The following is a 21,449-nucleotide window of genomic DNA, read 5'->3' on the forward strand; positions in this document are numbered from 1 at the left end:
TAGACACTTGTATTGCAGGTAGAAATGAAAAAAAATAAACCATGAATCTCAGTAGATGAATCCAAGAGCATATAAAAATTATTCTAAAGAAAAAATTAAACTTGATTATGTGGACTGTGTAGTGAGACAATGTTTCCCTAAACCCATACTGTGGTACCACAACAACAAGGTATTTAGGCTAAAGATCTAGGAAAATCCATTAAATTTTGCTTCCCACACTAACAGTACAATTATGAAGCTTATACACTGCCTCAATTGTATCATATGGGCTATGCCAATCTGATTATGGTCAGCCAGCAGGAAATTACCTCAATAAAGCCAATTCTTTGTTGACTTCAAGTAGCAGTGTTGGAGGAAATAAGAGGGTTTGTTGTGATGTATATGCCTTGTGCCACAAATCAGACCATGGGCCATTCCATACTGGAGGACAGGTTGTCATTCACGTTCAGTGAGATATCCACTGTGATTCCAGAACCTTCCCTCTACTGAACAGAACTGAAACTCAAGGTGGAGTCCTTCATATTTAATGCATCTTCTGACTGCCTGGCCCCTCACAATTGTAACAATAATACTATTTAATTTTTGGTGCCCTTTTGCATTTTGCAAAGGATTATCATGATGTATGAAAAAAGTCTGTAAAGGAAAACTTCTCCAGCAGCTTTTTTAAGAGGGATATCTCTCTTCCTTCACTGCTGGGATAAAAGACCCATATTCATGACCGCAAGTTCTTTTCAGCTGCCAGAGCCATTGACAAGCTTTTAGTCAATCTCTCCTACCTGTCTCTTTCCTGACTCCCTGAGTCAATCTTTCTATCATCATCAGATGGCTGAACGTAGTTTTCCTTGGCAGTGCTGCCCCACCACAACTATGAAATTGTCCCCATTGCTGAATGGTTTACATCGTTACATAGAACATACACAGATACAAAGCTCAAATTTGTTTTGGCTTTTTTTATTTTCCTTGTAGGGAATGGAAGTGTGAGCAACAGGTTTATCTTGCATAAATCTATAGGCCATTATGTGAAAGTCAATTTATAATGAATGTTTGGCATACAGTTCTCAAGTGAGCATGAATTTTCATATAGTAACATTTACAAAATTGGAATTTTACAGCTAAGGTTAATCAAAACTTTTTTTAAAATTTGACCTGTACTGGGCATTCCATAGTAGCCATCACTGCAGAACTTCACATCTCTTCGTGTTCCTTATATTGGCACAAGATTACTTGAAGAATCATTCCGGGGCTTTGAGGGACTTGTATTGGTTATTGTTAACAGTCTATTAAATTTATAAACCTTGATTTAAAATTGTTAAGTGAAGATGCTATTGATGTCAACAGAATCAGGATTCTAAGTGTTAAATGTGGCAAATCAGAAATTGGAGAAATTGCTGCCTTAATCCAGGCACCTTTTGCCCACTGTTTGTCACGTTAATGCCCTCCTGTTTGATATTTACTTCTTTGGACATTGCTACCTCACTCCTTTTGCAAATTCATGTTAGCATTGATGTCATAAAGTAAGCAGAGTGAATGTGTGAAATTGCTTGTAAAATCATCAAATGAAATGAATAGCAAACATGATGACTTTTTTTTTTAAAGTTGAATAAGGAAACTGTCAGCAATGATGCACTCCTGTAATGCTTACTAGAGCTGAACAGTATATATATAAGTCTGTGCAAAAGAGGCAGCTAGGCAGAGCTCAGGATCCTCAAGGCTTGCCATAGTTGCAGAAGAGAGAGTAGCAGCTCTTTCTGCAACTGCCACATACATATCACTTCAAAGTATAATAAGGTAAGATTTATATGAACTATCAGTACAATTTATTTGAGAAAGCTGAGTGCATTATCTGCATTGTGTTGCCCAAAGTTTGCAATAGAGGTGCAGATCTTTCAGCAAATTGGTGTTTTCTTCTGAGGTTATGCTCACTGATATTTGGAGTTAATGACATCATCATTTAAATCTTTTAATGTATGGAATTAGTTCAAAAGAGAATGATCTGAAAAAGGGAAATCAGCAGTTTGGTTTGCAGAATTAACTGAAAGCAGGAAGATTAACCATGAGAACATGAAAGTCTCATGTTCTGAGCACTGTAGTAAGAATTTAAATGTCAGATACACAATTATTGATTTTTATATTTTTATCTCCTTTAGTATCTTCTGTAGAGATATTTAATTAATGTGAGTTTAAAAATATTGACTCCTTAGAGATACTGCCTAAATATGAATCAACAAGGATTAAATTAGCAGCATGCAAACAAATTAAATGGGTTTATATAGACACTGATTTAAAACTGTCCAAGACTGATTGCCACTCCATCACCCTACAGATTGTCACTCCACTGCCCCACTTTTATTAGTTTGTCTGAAGCAACTATTATTTTCATACAACTGAAAGATCAAAAAAAAGGAAATTTTATAGCACAGAAGTAAAATTAAAGTCTTTCAATAGTTATTGTAATTATTGTCTAAAAATTAATTTAGTCTTCCATCCTACTATGGAATTCCTTAGCCTAGAACTGTTGTATTTTACATAACTTTTCACAAAGAATTATAACATGGTAGGTAAATTGGATGTAAAGTACCTGACAAGTACTTTATTTATAATTAGAAATCATTACTATTTGCAAGCAGTTTCATGTCAATAGAAATCTATTTTATTCATTCATATATTTTCATATGAAAATATTTCCTTTTGTACTACTGTAATATCATAATTTGTATTTTTAAACTGGAGATAGATAAAAATCTGACTTTTGAAAGATTTTTTGAAAACTCAATGAAATTAAGCTAGTTAAAATAGTTAAAATTGCAACAGGTAGAAAAGATGTCTGTAGTAAAATATATTGGAAAAACTAGCAAAATCAGCTTGAGTAAGAAAATATTCAAATAAATGTCTGATCATGATCTGAGAGAGGTATTTGCTCCATATTTCTGGTGGTTCAAACTGAGATGTCTTAAATTTTTCATTTCCAATCAGAAAGAAATAAAAACATTTTCATTAGTCTAATATGCATAGGAACAAAATTCTTCTGTGTAAGATTAGCCTTAGTTTTCCTCCACCTTGACAATGAGATTCCACGCTTTTTAGCACTATACACTGGTAACCTAAATAACTTAGAGCAAAGAACACCTTTCTTCTGATTGGGAAATTAATTGATTAGCTGGCATAAACTAAGCAACTATTATTTTGCTGATCATCTCTTTTTCTCTATAACACATGTTTGTGTTATCAAGAAGAAAATTACAATTTTCTCTTTATAAACTGTAGCCTCTTTAACTTGTCAAAAACTGCTGTTGCTGGTTTGACTTACCAACAGCAAGTAATAAATGAACAAAAAACCTGATTCTAAATTTTTTATGAACATATTTGACAGGAGGTTAATAGCTTTCAAAAGAGCTTATTTTATTAATTAGGGTTCTCTTATTTGAAAATCATATTAATTTCAAAAAGCTTGAAATGTTTCTTTTAAGTAATCTCCCAATTTGGATTCTGAAAAATTTAGAAAGAAGCTGAATATGCATTTAAATTTAAACATATTCTTAAGGGATGAAGTTGCCAGTGGGACTGTTCACATTTGAAAGTCCTATAGGCCTGAGTCATAAGAGCTAGAGCCAAGATAAACTGCAATCACTGAATATCTCTTTACTGACTACAATAACTTTGAATTATTTTTACTAAGTTTTATATAAAGGAAAAACTTTTGAAGTTTGATATTTCATTCCATCTCAGTGACTTGCGTTTATGGCTAATCTGGATCACAGTTTAAAAAAAGCTACAGGCAGTTGTGAACTAGTTTTCTTTAGTTTTTCAGGCTACATGAAAATATACCAAACTGCTAGCCTTCTATTAAGCACAGCAAATTTACTTATGTATGGTATAATAACCACACTTTATTTGGTGTCTAAGTCCAAGTTAACTCATTTACAGTCGTATCAACTAGTGTGGGGGTCAATCAAACCATTTTTGTGACCACAACAGTGTCATTTCCCAAAGAATCGGGAGAGCTTTTGTTCCATTGCTGGAAGCCTATGACATGTGAAATCATGCATTTTTAGTGATAAACATTGGATGTCAGTGTTGCACCACCAAATTACAGCTCCAAACGAAACAGTGAAAATGGAGCTTAATACTATCGTTTGGGTTGTAATAAGACTGACTGCCTGACCGCTATGGTATATGCTGGTACAATAACAGGGTATGGTATGTGCATGGGAAGGAATCAAATCTCATATACCAGGACATTGCACAAGGCAGAAATGAATCTTCATACACGCTGCTGAATAAATAAGCAACACTACCAGTGGCTTCTGTGAAGAGAAGGAAACTGATTCCATTGCTTAATAGTAAAATCCATCAGAAAATCTTATATTTCTTATATTATTCATTAAGATTCTCTTAAAAATTTGGCCTCTCAAAGTACCAGTAGTGATACATTCTTCCTAACCATTAATTATATGGTTATTATATGGTTATAATACCTGCTATCAGTCAAGCTTTGCATCTCTAACTACAAGTTATTTTATAACAGATGGAAGAAACAGGTTTCATAAAAAATCTGCTATGAAGGGGCAGACTACTGGGGCAGAGTCGAAGTCCTACAGCAGTAAGATTTTTGTTGCAGGAGTTTACTTTTCCAGAGATGTTCATATAGCCCCCTCATTTGCATTGCTCAGTGCAGAGGCAACTGTAAATCTCAAGATAGAGTAATCTCCACCTTCACTACACATCATTCTCTCATAACTTTATTATGGCTTCCTCTAGGCAATGGTATACTTAAATTCAGCCTATTGTGCCAAGGCATTATAGTAGAGAATATATATATTTTCACTCAGACTGCCTTATTTTATAAATCATTGAATTACAGTAAGTTACTCCTCCAGTGGAGCCACAGAAGTTTGGCACAGATTACACTGGGGAGGGTGGTTTTTGACTTGGACTTACTTTGCTACCACTTTACTTCAATGCATTCATCTGTCCTATCTCCCTTTGTTTTTCAGACTGTATCATAAACTTTCATAGGAAAATTTAACAGATGGCAGAAGGGCTTTTTCAAATACACAAGTATCAGCCCAAGTAAATGATGAAATTATTCCCAGTGCCTTTTTGCTGATGTGAACTCATTGCAACTTCTATAACCTTACAGCAGATTAATACCGTGATCCATAATGATTTTAAAGTTAGAATGAAAGAGCATTTGCTGTTTGTCATTCAGTGAATGAGCATTTAGCCATTGAATGAATGGCATATTCAATTGCTTTGTGAAGGTCAAAATTACCTAACCAAATTTTAAATTAATTTCCTTGTATACACTTTAAGTGTTCCAAAATAATTAAAATAAACAATATGTAGTACTTCAATTTGCAAGTAGATTTCCTCTCATAATACTGCATTAAATAATGAAAATTGCAGCACACACAGTTTGGGTATTAGAGAATGCCTTATTCCCATTGGGGACTACTAACTAAAAGTTAAAACTGTACAACTTGCATGAGTAAACCAGTCACTAAAGCAAGTAAGGGAGTCACAGCTTGGCAGTGGATCACCAAAGCATTTGTACAGACTGTAATACTCTGGACTGAATGTCACATTAAAGTCAATGAGACTGGTCAAGTACAGTGAGCATGATGAAGACACGTAATAATGTGGTCATTTCTGTGACACAGTCAAAGCCAATTCACCTGTAACAATAAGAATTATATCTGGGATACAATATTTTCTGCTTTGTTTTATTACCTTTAATATGAAGTATATACCCCATATCTCATATATCCCACAAAGGCCAATAATGGAAGCCCTTAGCTGAAATACAGTATTATGTTAGTAGTACAACAAACAAAACTTGACATTTCACATCATGAATTGAACACAAGTCAGTGTGTGGTTAAGTATTCTTTTTTTGCCTAAGGAGTCACATCTATTAATAAGTCATTATTAAGGCCAGAGGCCCACTGCTACCATATCTGTTCTTTCAGGAAAAACTTTTAAAAGGAGGGTGCAGGGTGAGAAGGAAAGAATAGGGAGCTGCTAATGTGACTATCATTGACAAAGATTTGCTTTTTTCTCTAGTGAATGAGCTGGGGAAAAAATCACAGTCACACCAGTTTTGCAATAAAACAGTATTACAGATCTAGTGCTTGGCATCAGCAGAACACAGAGCAAAGGAAATAACAGACCTTTATCCTCATATTGCAAAAGAAAGTGAGGATGCAGTTGTTCTCAGGTGTCCTTGCATTCTAGAATACACACTAGAGCCTAAAGACTGGAACAGAGACTACATCTTTTGAATGCCTACCCAATGCACACAAGTGTCATCCACTGGACATGGAGCCCATCCTTACAGGGTCTTAATATATTTCTTCGAGTTTGGATCAGAATTAAGAATGTTTATTTTTTATGTAATTCATTAGACATATGTAAAGATTATTACATTTTTCTTTGTTGCCTTACTTCTGTTTTGACAGACAATGAAAATGAAAAGCATTTATTTTGTTGCTGGGCTCCTTTTAATGATAGTTCAAGGCAGCTGGCAAAATCCTCTTCAGGAGACAGAGGAGAAATCAAGGTAAATTCTTAAGATCAAACTTCTAGAAATACTTGGCCTGAACTTTTTTTTTCTTACTGTTTGAAGCCAAACATACCATGACTTAAACACAGCTTTACACAGTGCTTAATCTACCATTGGAATTGGCAATTTTTTTTCAATATTGCACAGCATAGCACAGATGTTTTGGGTATTAAAACCATAGCTGTGTTAACCAAGAAGACTGTGTAATTGTGCAGTATCCAGTCTGCTATATGGATCCACTTTACTAGACAACTAGTGATGAATATGTCACTTTCTTTCACTTTGTGACAGTAAAAAATAAAGTTTTTAAAAGAAAAGTCAATGCACCTGTAGAATGTACTGTGACCATTGCCAGTTAACAATGTCTAAACTTTTCACAGATCATTCAAAGCTTCCCAGTCTGAACCATTAGATGAATCTAGACAGCCGAATGAAGTGAAACGTCACTCACAAGGCACATTCACCAGTGATTACAGCAAGTACTTAGATACTAGACGAGCTCAGGACTTCGTGCAATGGTTAATGAGCACTAAAAGAAATGGGTAAGCACTTTGGTCACATTGAAATAGATCTCTATATACAGAACCAGCCAAATATCTAGCTGAATTAAGTTTTTTTGTATCAGCTTCCCATCATAGACCATGGATAATCCTTGAATAAATAAAGTATTTGAGGAAAATTCATATATACAATCACAGAATCATTTAGGTTGGAAAAGACCTCTAAGATCATCAAGTCCAGCCATTAGTATAATGTTTATGTATTATTAAAAATGAGAAATATGTGCAAAATCATTCAAAAGGACTTAGTTGAATCAAAGTGCAGTATCAGTATATTACCTGATATGCCACCTAAAAAGATTATCTCAGCCTCTTTGAGGCAGATTGTTTCAGTGAATGAATTAAGTTCAATAGGAATAAGATACGTAAATATAACGTACAGGTCTGGGCCATTAGGCCTTAACAAAACTGTCCTATCCATGGATACTCTAATTCTGATGTTTCATTTGTGAAAAGGGAGCTAAAGTTTAAGTTTTGTTGTCCACTGGATACTTTACCAGTACAAACTACCACGCTGAAAGCAAGAATGATGTAAATGCATGTCAGTCCTGTGTTCTAGAGAAAATCTGTCCACAGAATCAAAAAGTCTATTACATTAATGCTTTTAAATTTCTCTGGAAGTCTTTAAAGTATAAAGGAACAATTTCTACACATTTTATTAATTTAAATTAATATACATTAACATAATGAATATTATATTCATCTATCAATTATAGTTTTTTACAAAAACATGTAAATAATAACCAATAAAAGCTTATGCATGCTCTGCAGTGTACTGGTAGTAATGATCTAATGATTGTGGAATTACACTACAGCCAACAAGGACAGGAGGACAAAGAAAATGACAAAGTCCCGGACCAGCTCTCCAGGTATGCTATTTGACACAACTTGTTACTCAAAACCAATCTGACCTCATTTTCAGTTAAACAAGAAAGAAAACAACTAGTATTCTTTACAACATTACCATAGACCAAGAAATATCTATGAAAAGATATTATCTCACAGCTGCTTTTCACAAGGAAAGAGGAAATGTCTCTATGTTATTTATTCCTCTACCTGTGTTCTACAGCTGTATACAGTGGATCCAAGGAATGCAACAGGATGAGAATACTTTTCAGAAAAGAATATTCCAAGTAATTGAATAGAGAATAACATAAAAAGAAAAACTTGGTATAGAAAAAGTCTGGGAGAAAAAAAAAGGAGGAAAAGAGGAGGAAAAAGTTGAGGAAAAGAAAAACAGTGAGAAGACTAGTGAAAGGAAAATGGCCAGGCAACAATTTGCAGAGAGCTGATTAAACATGATGCAGTGTTCAGTCCTAAGCACTCAGTCCTATGTTACATAAAGCACTCATTACAGAAAGGAGAATAAGACCTCCTGAAGGCCAGACTTTTATTTCTTGACTGTGGTTTTGAGAAATAGTTGGGGAGATTGGAAATTTTAAATAAACAAAAGAGAAATGAAGCAAGTGTTTTTGCAAAAACAGATTGAAATACCTATATTAATTCTTTCTTTTATCAGAAATTCCAAAAAAGATAGCCCAATCAAAAAGATCCTTAATTTCACAGTGTCAATATTAATAACAAATCTGTAATAATGTTTCAGCTTCACTGAAACAGCATATCTGAACAAAATTAACATTTCATTAAAAATGTTCCAAACAACTCTAGTTAGCATGCTGATGAAAAGTGCAGATGGTACTAAATTAGGAGGAATGGTGAAATCCAGAGAAGAAAAAATAATAGAAGGAGATAGAGGCCCTGAAAATTGGGCAGAAATTAGCAAATTCTGAAATAGAAATGCTAGGGAAATTATTAGTGGAAAATATTCCATAATATGTGTACTTCTTAGTGAAGTTGGCCTTCCTAAGAGTCAGTGTGACATAATTTTTATGTTATATCAGGGAAAGAACCACAATGAGGTCTAGGCAGGGAGAAGGCAAATGTCTTTAATAAGATGGAGTTGATCAGGCTTGAAATTTTTCCAAGATTATGACTTGGTCAGAGTGATTACTAAAAGGGTGTTCAGAAACGACTCAAAATGTAAATTTGAAAGGAATTAAGTCTGAATGGTTTGGCTAAGAAATAATGAAGATGAATATAGGAAGAGAGCTGAATGGAAATTTTTAGGTTAACACAAGACGTAACAAAAAGCATGTCTGTATAATACAATACAGTTTCTTGATCATAACTAATTAATCTAGCAGTATACCATTCCAATGCAGCTATAATTGCTTTCTGCACCTGAACTGAGTTGTTCAGAACTAGTGCAGGAATCTGGACAAAACTGTGTTGCATACTACAGGCAATACCTTCAGAACTGAAATATCTCAAGAAAAAATATATCAAGACTAATTTGAGAAGCAAAAAAACCCCCCTGTCTTGTAAGAAATGCTAGTCTGATGAGCGGGAAATTTAAATCAATAAAGTTTTTATGAAATATTAAGTTCTTAAGCAGACCTACAATATTGCAGTATTGTATTTCTACTGTATTCTTTCAGCAATGCCATGTCCAAGCGTCATGCTGAATTTGAGAGACATGCTGAAGGCACCTATACCAGTGATATCACCTCTTATTTGGAAGGTCAAGCTGCGAAAGAGTTCATTGCTTGGTTAGTGAATGGACGAGGAAGAAGAGAGTAAGAATCCATCCATTCCTATTACTAAATTTTGCCTTGCATTTTGGGTTAGAAATCATGTCTGATGAAACCTTGATGTGTTTTTGATCATTTTTGCTGTACTTCATGTTTTCCTTTTGTAATAGAGGATATTCTGTGGGTATTCCAAATATAGATTTTAAAACAAACCTGCTCAGTATGCTGTTACGCTCTAAAAGGTCAAGTTGTATTTAAGGTCAACACATCTAAAACTAAACCAGACTTTCCTCTACCTACCACCTTTCCCCCTCACATAAATCATTTGCAGTCTCTTTAACTATCATTGATATGATTCAAGTCAGTGTCATCTTAAATTACCTTCTCTTTTTTTCCCTTTTACAATCAACCTTTTCCTCTGCAATATTTTCAAGATTTTTACCAATGTCATCAGCTGTACACCATGTGCTGGTGATCATTCTCAGTAATAACTGACAACTTCTTTTCCTCTTTCTATGCTCCTCAGAGTCTCCCCAAGTTTCTGCTGCCAAAATAACTATCATTTCCTATATTTTCCTTTTTAAGATACCTCTAATTCTTTTGCTGTGGTTTGCGGCTTCCTGGACAGAGTGCTCCTCAGTTTTTACCTACCATGACTGATTTCTTTCATTTCTATCTTGTTATCCACATACTCATTGCAGATTTCTCAATCCTTTTCACTTCATGTACTCATGACTTTACATCTTTTTTCATTATGGTCTTACACTTAGAACAGCATTACCTTCAGTCTCCTGCAGGGACCTTCTCTCTCATCTGTTTCCAACCCTGCCTGGTTAGGAGCTACACCATGCACATGCCACTCCCCACCTTTTAAGTGTTCTGTACTTATTTGTGCCTTTAGACTGTAAGCTCTTTGGGGCAGGGATTCCAGTTCGTCCTCTGATTATATATTCTACCAGCTGTAAAGTACTATGTAAGTCTCTTGCACTATATAAAAGTAATAATAAATACTACTACTACTAATAAAATACAATCTGTAAGACAAGATTGTGTGTTTTAGTTAAGGGACTAAATAGGTAAAAAGTAAATTTTGTAAATAAAGACAATTTCCTGAAAAAAACAGAGTTAAATAAATTAGGTAAGCTATACAGAGAAGGGAAAGGCTGATTCCTCTTCCTAGTGATGTTCAGATTTGCACTTGTTTTTCTGTCATGTTTTATTTTCATGAGCAGAATCAGGTATTTCTGTATCTGTTTGAGAGAAATACAAACTAATGTGATGAACTGAACTTAGAAACCTAGATAGACAATTAAATGTAGACCAACCTTCTGCTTTCCAATATTTAGTATTATTTGTGGTTGAACTTGTGTACAGCCTTCCTTGAAATGAACCAGTCTGTCTGTCTTTGGACCCAGAGCCCAGTGTGCTTCAGCATCAGCCCACCTTAATGGAATCCATTAAAATCTTCCTATATTTGATGGCATGAAACAAGAGAGGAAAGTTTTCTAAATCAAAGTCTTGACATACTGGTTTTTCAGTCAAAAATTAATAGAACAAGGGTCAGGATCTGATTCTAAAAATAAAATGGTACATTCTATGATTTTTACAGCAAACAAGCACACAGATTTAATACAGGTGCTTTAACTGAGCTATTTAAACTAACTCCCATGCCCCCCCCCAAAAAAAAATTGCTTCTCTTGATATCTACATTCTTATGCAATATAATTGTAAGTAAATAACTACAACTCAAGTCCAATTAAAACAGAAAAAAGTATGAAAATTTGACTATAATATTTTAGTAGTGATACTTCTTAAATAACATTTCTTAGTAAATCTACTGATGCCTAGTCCACATGGCATAGACATTGCACTGAGATATGTTTTTCCATGTACAGCTTTTTCAAAATTACTAAAGAGGAATTTAGACTCACTGGAAGGAACAGTCCTCTGTTTTGAAAATAATGCCTCAAAAGATGTTCTGACAGGCATCGTGCTGTACTGAGCCAGAATGTCAGGCTCAACCCTTAACTCCTTAAAATCACAGGAAATGTGCAGTGTATTAGAAACCTGTAATAAGGCCCTTTTAAATGGTTTGTATATTTTGATTTGCAAATTGATTGATAATTTCTTCCCTTTGAAGTTTCCCAGAAAAAGCTCTTGTGGCAGAAGAAATGGGTCGAAGACATGCAGATGGCACTTTCACGAGTGATATCAACAAAGTCCTTGATGACATGGCTGCCAAAGAGTTCCTAAAATGGCTAATTAACACAAAAGTTACCCAAAGGTGCCTGATTTTTCTACTATACTTAATATACTGGGGTTTAAAATGTATTTGTCACACATAAGGAAAATACTAATTTTTCTCTTAACTATTGATGTATCTCTTACAAACTTTGTTGCAGACAGATTAACACGGGTAAGACACTAAACAGAACACATTCAAAATATTATTTGCATTTTGTATCAGTGGTCAACCTCTCTAATAGTTTCCTATTTAACTTGAGAGGAGTTTTGCCACTGAATGTTGCCCAAAGTAAGGTCATTAAATTATTGAAAAATAAAGCTCTGCTTTGCGTGGACATTATAAAACCAGAAATATTTATTGGTAAAATAACACCAAATCGCTTGTTCTTTAAAGACTGTGATATAAAACACTGCCTTAAAATGTGGCTTGTTATTAGGGAACAGTAATCTGAGTTCCTGAGAGTTAACTGTTAAGAACTCTGCTTTAGTTCGCCTATATATAGGCAAGATGTTTTCTATGTGAGCTCTGTGAACAGATTAGTATTTAAGAATTATTTGTTAAAATCAACTAAGCATTTAAAAATAACAAAATGCCAAGTCAAGGCACATGTGTGTGGCCAGATTTTTCTAAATGTTGGATGTCCACTCTGTAAAATTTAATTACTCTTAGTCTTTGCACTACTGAAGCACCCAAAATGACTAGTTGATCTTGGAAATCTGAAACAACAAATATTTTCAAGGTATAGTTAAAATACAGTTTTTCTTAACGTGATACTGGTTTTGTGTGTTTGTAGTTCAGCATTGAAGCAAACAATTTAGGAAAATAATCTAATAGAAAGTACTACAAAGTTTTTCCTTTAGGAATAATTGTTTTCAATCCATTATTAGAGAGAGGCATTGAGAGATCTGTGGAACTAACATCTGCTCACTCTTAAACAAAAAAAATATGTTCCAAACATATTTCATAAATCTTGGGAGACTTAGAATATTTCCTAATTGCTGCTGCTTTTTTTTTTTTCCCCAGAGACCTTTTGGAAGAATACCAGTAAAAAGGCAGAATAAAATGGGATAAATGAAGATCTTCATTGCATCAACTGCCAGTTATTAAGAGATTCTGAAATCTGTATTCTGTCATTTACATTTGGTGTAACAAAGCTATGTCACCTTGCATGCCAGGAAATAATTGTACTATAGTTTAGTGTTGCCAAAGGTTTATGTATGGAAAACCTGATGTCTAAGGGATGGTTTTCTTAACCGTTTAAGACTGTGAAAGTTTCATATCTTCATATTTTCCATTTATTAGGACTAAAGTAACTCCATTTATATTTAATGATAAAATTATTTTTCTAAAAAGTTTACTTCTACACACAAATAATTCAATCACCAATTATATGTGTTATTCAGGAGGAGCTGGCAGTTACAAATGCCTGAGAAGTGAATATCCCTCTTAAAACCTTTGTTATAAAAAGGCTAAGCTTTAAGGATATTGAATGATAGCCTTAAATAAATTTTTTCAAGCTTCTTTTCTGTTGACTTTTCATGGTATATCCCTTGTGCCTCTTTGCACTCCATTTAATTTTATTCTAATATTTTAGTGTCACTGAGATCTTGAAAGTGGTTTGTTTGGAATGATAAAACAAACTCAACATTTTGTTCTGTCACGTTTTCCCTGTAATGATTCCCAGGAAAGAGCTGTGTGAACTCTGAGTTACCTTTAGTTGACAAAAAAATCATGTGAGATGAAGCTAGAGGAGGAAACACGACTGAAGAGACAATTATTCTTCGTAAGTATAAATTCTGGTTTCTCAGCAAAAGCAGGAGGACAGCTTTGAAAAACATTAAGTGCAATATACTCAATAAGTGGTGAAAACTGCCACATAATTTCTTCATATTTTATAAGATTTCCAAGTAAAACCCAACTCAAAAGGACCCTAATCTGAGTTGTATTCTTTCCTGCCTTCTTCCTCTGAGAACCACTTTGTCCATCATGTCTTGCATTTAGCAACATTGTTTGGGACTTGTCAGCACAACTGTCATTTCAGTAACCTGTGCCTTCTCCAGCACAGTAACAGAACATTTTGCATGCAGATCTCAAGTGTTCCAAGCAATCCAAACGCTTATAGTCTCAGCTGGCCAAAGCATGGTTTTGTAGGTATGATTGTAGCTGCAACTCTCAAATAGCCAAAGGTGCTGTTACATAGCTCTTACTTCCAGTGACTACCCAAACCTCCTTTTCTCCCCTTGCTATAACAGCAATACAGCAGGGATCTATATTAAAATGTCCTAAAGGGCAAGTGTTTCAACAGAAAGCCAATGGGTTTAGCAAGTATCAAGTAGAAGTTGATGTGAAGCAGGACTGTTGCTGATGAGAATTAGCACTATACTTTTGCTAGGAATAAGTGTTGTAAAATGAGATTTTTAAAAGCATCTGAAACTTTCAGTCATCTAGAATTTTTGGAAAAATACTAGACTGTACTTCCAAAGTGCTACAGGAATTAATATCTTGTAGTTTCAGATCAGGACTGATCACATCCAACTTGGCATCTGGAACAGCTTCTTGACAGCAACAGAAAGCTGTTCTAAGATCCCAACTTTAAAAATTAAAACTCAGTAGAACCTTGCAATAAAAAAAAATATAGTAGCATCCAAAATACCACTGGAAATTAAAAAAAAAAAGGGGGAGGTATGTATACATATTTTACATATTTGTTGCTTATTTAATCCCATTTGTGTATAATGGTTTGGGTCCAAGTGCCTCTGGAACTAAAAAAAAATCAGTTATACGCAGTTGGATTACACACAGTCCAGGCTAAAATGGTACTAACAACATAAAGCTTCAGTTTCCGTAGACTGAACAATTGTCTTTGAAATGTTTTATTCCATTATGTCCAGAATATTTACTGCTCTGAAGAATAGGATTCCTAAGTTACAAATCCTGTGATATCTGTCACCTGGTGATGGCTTTGTCAGCTATGAATATACTGGATTTTCCACATTTTTACAAATTATATGCTTTAGGAGCAGAGGGGTAGAAGTTAATTTCTCAAATTTATGCCCCTCGTCTGGAACACAACAAAAACATTTAACCTTTAATTTTCTAAGTCCCAATCTAGAGCACGAATCAAAAGAAACCCTTTCTTCAGAAGAGATGAAGTTGAGCTTGTACCCAGAAATTCCAAACACATGTTTTAGCTCAATGAGATTAGGATTTACATATCCTGAAATCACAGCGCAAGTCCACATGGGAACAATCATGAGTTATGTGCCAGATGTTTCTCATACATGCTACATGAAATTCAGGGAATGGTACAAATATAGGGAGAAATAAGTTACAGTCACTTTGTCTTTACTACACAATAGCTAGAGTCCTCTGTGTATTTGCATATGTGCTACCTATGACTTCCAGGTGGCCATATATTAAAAAGTGTTCCCAATATTATCTCTTTTATTAACTGCACTTTATTTGTTTAATGTGCAGCATCCTTCCTCTTCCACACTATTTATTAAGTATCTGGAAAAATAAGCATAGTGAAGTAAAAAAAAAAGAAAACTGGGATTAATACAAAAAGAAATTTACAGAAACCTGAGGTATTCTAATCATTAAACTGTGCTCTGAGGACATGTGGTGAGAATCTACAGTTGCCAGAAAAATAATTTGATAAAGAAAAATACATAAACTTGAAAGAACTGAATGACAGCTGCTACTAGCCACATTGAAATGGTTGTCCCAGTGACACAATCACACAAAACAGGATTTTTTCTCATTAGCTTTCCTGATTTACAGTTAACACTCTCTTCACAATCCTCTCAAACAGAACCAGTGCAAAGACATATTACAAAACTGTCCTTATGCCATTTCAACCTCAAATGCAAAGAAAAAAATAATAATTATTTCATAAAAAACCAGACATTTTTAATATTTGTAGACACTTCTAGTCCAGCAGAACTTGAAGACTCCACAGTGCTAATAGCACTTTTGCCTTCTCTTCCTCACAGCTCATTTGAAGTGCTGTGAATCTGTACAAAACTTTCTCCAGCACATATTTTGTCTCCCATAGCCACACATGGAGACACCTGGAACACATTATTGCACCTGTAAAGTAGACTGCACACATTTTATTCATAAACAATTTTTCTTACTCTGCAGAGAGCTTATGATTTCCATTTTTCCTGTTTGACTTCTCCAAATATTTCTGGAGGAACCAAATGTATAAACAGACACATAACAAAGTTTTAAGTTTCACTAGAGGTCTGAAGGAGACATTGCATCTGGCAGGTCTCTCAAGTGTTTGGGAAAGCCAACCTTCAGGCTGAAATCTGTGTTTTTTTCTTTCTAGTAAATAGATCTTTGCAATCATGCAACTTCTTTATGAATACACTTGTGTTGAGCATACAATATGATGAACAGCTACGGCTTCTCAAGTTTTGTCATGTAGCAGCCACCACCGGTTATTCATTTGTTTAATCTCTTGGCATCATATTATACGTATTGATTGCAAAAGAAGACCATGGTATTAAGTAATTGAAATGTTTAGCTGGAGGAACTTTTAAGTCTCAGGCTATCACAAAAGACAATCTGACAGAGCATCAGAAGCACAACCATAACAACTGATCAGAGAGGAGGAAACAGATTTTTTTCAAGTGTAAAGAATCACTTCTAGAAACTATTGCAACTAAGTGGAAACATATTCTGCTATACTGGCTCTTACGAGATCAGTGAGGTGGTTCTGAGTACAAATTCAAGTCCCATAAGTCTCTCTGGCATGACCAGAGTCAGAAGTACTGTAGATTATTAACAATTTGATCTAGGTACAGGAATCCAGATTGCAAAGGCACTTAAAACTGTGAGCCCACTGAAACAAGCAGAAGCCAGGCATATGTTTTGCCAGCATTGGGTCTCTTTTCCTCTTTAGAATTAGTACTAAGAAGCATTAAAACCTTGCAGATAATCTCTCAAAATTTTATAATCTGTAACTTGGCTATGAAAACCTTGGTACATTTTATCACAAGACTGACATAATTTGACCATGCCATACTTTGAGACACTGTGATGATCACTACTTAAATGTTCAGGAGGGGGAAAGAAAAGCCTAGATTGGCTGAATTATATATTATTGTGATTCCTACTCACCGGGAAAAGGTAAATTCACCCTGGGGTGAGGGGTGGTGGTTTTGTTTTTCTTTTTTATTGTTGATAGAACTAGCAAGTGCAGTGTATACCAGAGAGATATTTAAGTGGAGCTGTAAGACATTCTGAAACAATGGTCATGCATCTCACAGCATATAATGAGATACTAGTTTGAAAAGTAATGTAAAAGACTGCCACTTCACTGTGATTTACTTTATAGTAAATTTATAGTAATTTTATAGTAAAAATTAGCTGGCTGTAAAATTGCAGTGCGTTAGGACCTTCCATGGTAAACTTACACTGACCTACCTGGAATCACTGTCAGAGCAGATTAATGGAATTCCTAAGGTAAACTGATATAGCTACCATAGTGCAAATTCATAACTAGTAGCAACTGCTACCTTCAAGGGGAATGATATACAATAGTGAGCAAGAACATCATCTTGTATCTAGATGAGTCTAATATCTTCCGTATATACTTATCTTTACTGTTTGTAATACTTTGGGTTATTCTAAAGGAGATTTATCCATCACAAAAAGTTATTAATCCACTTCCAGACAGTTTGCTTAAGAAACAGCAGCAAAATACAAATGCTGTGCTCCATCTGCATGGAGCAAGGAGGAATGAAGGAACAAGCAGCATAAGCTTACTGAAAGCTCTGACAAGTATTTTGAAGGCAAGACTAGGAACATTTGCTGTTTCCCTTGACCTCTCTTGCTTCAGCAGATCATATACTTTTTCTGTTACACTTCTCAAGCTGTAAAAAAACCTGCACCTCTCTCTGGTAACTACTAGTGTTCTGCAAATAGAGGGGGGAAAGCTAAGACAGACAAAACCAAAGGCACCACTTATAATTACTTTTTTCAGGGTAGAATTCTCTTAGAATAATTCCCTCAGCTTTTTAAACAATCAGAAGCTTTAAAGTTTGGGTTCGCAAGTTATTCTATCTTTTCCACCAATTAGTCCTACTATCCCAGCACGTACTCAAAATTCTCCTTGGAAATTGAATTATCTGATGTGATAAACCAAGGTCATCTTCAGTGCTAAATTTTAAACTTTCATCGTACACTTCCATTTTCTGGTCTTCATTTAAAATTCCCAATTTGCAGACTTACAAATCTATCTCCAGTGCGAAACAAATAAATATAAGCCCTTCCTGCAATTTTATCAGTCCTTCATGACTTGATTGCCAGAGAAAGAAGTTCAGAGAACAGAAACTTTACAAGAATGCTGGTGTTATCAAAGCATTGGGCGCTTTGCCACCAGCGTTTGAAGGCATTTAATTTCTGGGCCGTTATCTGATTTCCGACAGAAATCCCTCCAGTGTCCCAAGTCCCTCCTCTGCCGCGCACAGCTGTGTCTCCGCGCACAGCTGTGTCTCCGCGCTCCAAGGGTGTGAGCTGACGGAGGAACCGCCGCTCAGACCGCAAAGCCAGCAGGAAACTCGGGATCTTGCACAACTCCCGGTGCCTGCGGCTCCCAAGGCAGCCGCCCCCAGCCCCCGCCCAGGCGCCGGCTCCCGAGCAGAGCCGTGGGCAGCGCCGGGGCTGCAGAGCCACAGCCCGCCGGCATCGCTCCCACCGCCTCCTCCGCTCCGCTCCTCACGATGCCGGTGGTGAGAAAAAGCTGGGGGGGGGAGGGAAGCGGCAGCGCAGGAGGGTCCCTGCGCGACCGCCGCCTGACGGGGCTTCTCCTTTCAGAGCTTCCTGAAGTGGCTGCTGGTGACCGTGGGGGTTGCCGTCGCGGTCGTGGCGATCACCGTGCCCCTGGTGCTGCTCACCGGCAGTGAAGTGCGCGGCGGGGCCGGGAGGGGCGGGATAGGGAGGGAAGGGGGGGCTCCCGGCGGCCGCCGGGGCTCGGAGGGGATCCGCAGCCGCGCCGCCCACGGCAGCGGGGGGAAAGTTTCGCGGAAAGTTTGTGCGGTAGAGAACGGGATCCATAAAACTGGAACTCCTGAGTCCGGGAAACTGGGGAGGTGCGTCGCCAAGAGGGCGTCTCACCTGGGAAGATAGTGGGCGCGGGGAGAGTTAAAAAGACCCTTGAATCTCCCCGGTGTGCGCTGGTAATAGTTATAACCATTATCGTTTTCAGCATTTTCTGTTCTTATTGTGGCCCCGGGCTGTCGAACCAGCCGTAAAATGCCAATTAGTCATTTTTCTGGGGTGTATTGAAGAGATAAGATTATATTCCCTCTCGTTTGCTGTGTTTGCACTTTTGTTAATGCCATTGAGTGATGTTATATAAACAGCACAGTTACAGAGGGTCAGAAAGTAGAAGAAGATTTGGAATGCAGTTTTGGACTCTGATCGGTTTGTACTTTTCAGGTTGCCCATGTGGCTCTGGATGTTAATATGAAACAGCATTAAATGCTCATTAAGCAATGCCTTGCTTCCAGCTGGTAGGACAGAGCTGCACCTTATTCTCATTTTGTGTTTCTTACGATAACAGCTGAGCAGTTGTGATATGTAGAATCAGCACTGCAAACTCTAAGGAAGTGTTTTCTAGACTAGACCTTTGGTAGTCCACCAAAAGTGCACCCCAAGATGTGTGAAGATGCTGTGTGCTGATCTTGACAGTGTGTTCAGAAATGAACACAGCAATTTCTTATGTGCACAGAAAGTTCTGGTGGGTTTTGTTGTATGTCATTTAAAGAGGTGAAGCTTGTGTCACTAGTTGCTCAATAGTCACTAGTGCACAATATAGCATAACTTACATTAAACTGTTTGCAGTTCAGCTGTATCAATATCTCAGTCATTAAAAACTAGATTTTCAAAGTCCAGATATCTGAATTACATACCTTCTGGGCTAAAACTTTCATCGGTGGATGCTGACTCCCTTTTCTGTTATTTTTGGGCAGCTTTTTGCCACTTATCTCAGAAAAGCAGGTTTTTGAAATGACAGAAAATGCTCTGAATTTCACAAGTTGGGAAGAGCAAGAGAAAGGGTCTTGATAACTTATCAGATGGATATGTGCAGGCATAACACCTAGTGAAAGAATTCAGTATGCAGGGCTGAACTCTGCTGAAGAGATGGTGCTTGTCTATCTTGATGCCAATTCTATGTCTTACTGTGAGTCAGATGGGTTTTCTTCCTTCTAGCATAGGAATTCTGCTGTAGAAGTGGCTGCAATTCAGGACCAGTCACTCAGTTGTACAGTAAATTCATTTTACTTCAAAGAAACACTTCTGTTGTATGATATACAGAATACCACCATGCTGTCAGCCTTGGCTTACATCGTTTTGGTTGTAGGAAAACGAGACAGTCTTTTTACTGTTGGCTCAAATTAAGACATAGAAAATTGCCTAGCATGCCCCAGTAGTTCACTAAGTCTCTCTGGATAAAGTATGGATTGAGATGGAGTGGTACCAGTTCAAAAACTTGAATTCCTGTCTCTTCCCAAATCAGGCCAGCAGTAACATCTGAATAACAACTGTGACCATTGTAATTCAGGAACTGCAGGGTGCTTTTGAATTTTTGACTGTGCTAAACAGATGTTTTCTGTTAGCTGAGGGTATATAGTTGGTGTTCTTATAAAGTAGTAATTTATGGGTTAGAGCACTTAATGACTGACAGTTTGATTATATGGTTTTTATTAACAACCATAAGGGCATGTAAGTTAGCTGAGGATGCCTCCTGGGCCATGCAGGTACTCGCCTGAGTACGAAATGAAAATGGCAAAATTACATTTGGGATGAGCAGCTTGCATGACTGTGACTACGTGGGATCAAAGTCTGCTCTGATCAAAGTCCTTATAATTGCAATTAAGTCTTTATTTCATCCCAATTGTTCAAGCATTGTACAGGGAGTGAAAATGATGATTATTGATACAAACAGATAGTTTTGAGTTTGGCTTTCTTACATTTGGTGTGCAACTGTTTTCCCTTCCACGCTTCTCAGTGTACTTCCCTGTCATAAGCTTAGTAGTCATGCAGCACATAACTAGTTTGATAAATGGGCTCCAGTGCTGTGAAAGGTTGTGCAACTTTGCCACTCCAGAGGAGTTCTGGCTTGTTGCCTGGCCTGTAGGCCTGGCAAGTAGAACTTCTGTTTCTTCTCTTGCAGGTGTTTAGCGTGGAGAAATACTTTAGACTTAAATTTGCAAAAAGTCTCCCTAATTTTGGGTGCAGCCCTTTGCTATTTACCTTGAGGGTCTTCCCAGCCAGAACTCTGCACACTCTGTTTCCACTGCCTATTTTGACACTTTATTTTATATTTAAAACCACATGTGACTACTTTCATCAAACGGTTTAATCTCAAAATAGCCTCGGGGGTTGTATTTGAAGTCTGTTGACTAAAGCATTGTTATGCTTTGAGGAGCTATCCAGCAGGTGACTATGGTAACAAGTGGTTACCTTTAAAGTAT

The 21,449-nt window shown here is 36.5% G+C and overlaps 1 protein-coding gene across 2 annotated transcripts; it reads left to right on the plus strand.

Annotated features, from left to right (window-relative positions):
- The first annotated feature begins 978 nt into the window (after window positions 1–978).
- On the plus strand, window positions 979–13,479 carry GCG (glucagon). Of its 2 annotated transcripts, none has more exons than XM_032693280.1 (7): window positions 979–1,062; window positions 6,459–6,559; window positions 6,943–7,104; window positions 7,938–7,991; window positions 9,621–9,758; window positions 11,854–11,997; window positions 12,982–13,479. In XM_032693280.1, the coding sequence occupies exons 2-7, from the start codon at window positions 6,462–6,464 to the stop codon at window positions 13,004–13,006; spliced, it is 621 nt and encodes a 206-aa protein (XP_032549171.1). In that variant the 5' UTR covers window positions 979–1,062; window positions 6,459–6,461; the 3' UTR covers window positions 13,007–13,479. The 2 variants fall into 2 exon arrangements, with proteins under 2 accessions (XP_032549171.1, XP_032549170.1); XM_032693279.1 differs by lacking the exon at window positions 979–1,062 and adding an exon at window positions 1,695–1,788.
- Window positions 13,480–21,449: the final 7,970 nt, after the last annotated feature.

The sequence above is a fragment of the Chiroxiphia lanceolata genome, chromosome 7, assembly GCF_009829145.1.
Source record: "Chiroxiphia lanceolata isolate bChiLan1 chromosome 7, bChiLan1.pri, whole genome shotgun sequence".
Lineage (NCBI taxonomy): Eukaryota > Metazoa > Chordata > Aves > Passeriformes > Pipridae > Chiroxiphia > Chiroxiphia lanceolata.

Coding starts and splice junctions, on each gene's coding strand:
- GCG (XM_032693280.1), top strand. CDS start 6,462: ATGAAAATGAAAAGCATTTATTTTGTTGCTGGGCTCCTTTTAATGATA. Junction 7,992..9,620: donor GTCCCGGACCAGCTCTCCAG/GTATGCTATTTG, acceptor GTATTCTTTCAG/CAATGCCATGTCCAAGCGTC. Junction 9,759..11,853: donor AATGGACGAGGAAGAAGAGA/GTAAGAATCCAT, acceptor TTCCCTTTGAAG/TTTCCCAGAAAAAGCTCTTG.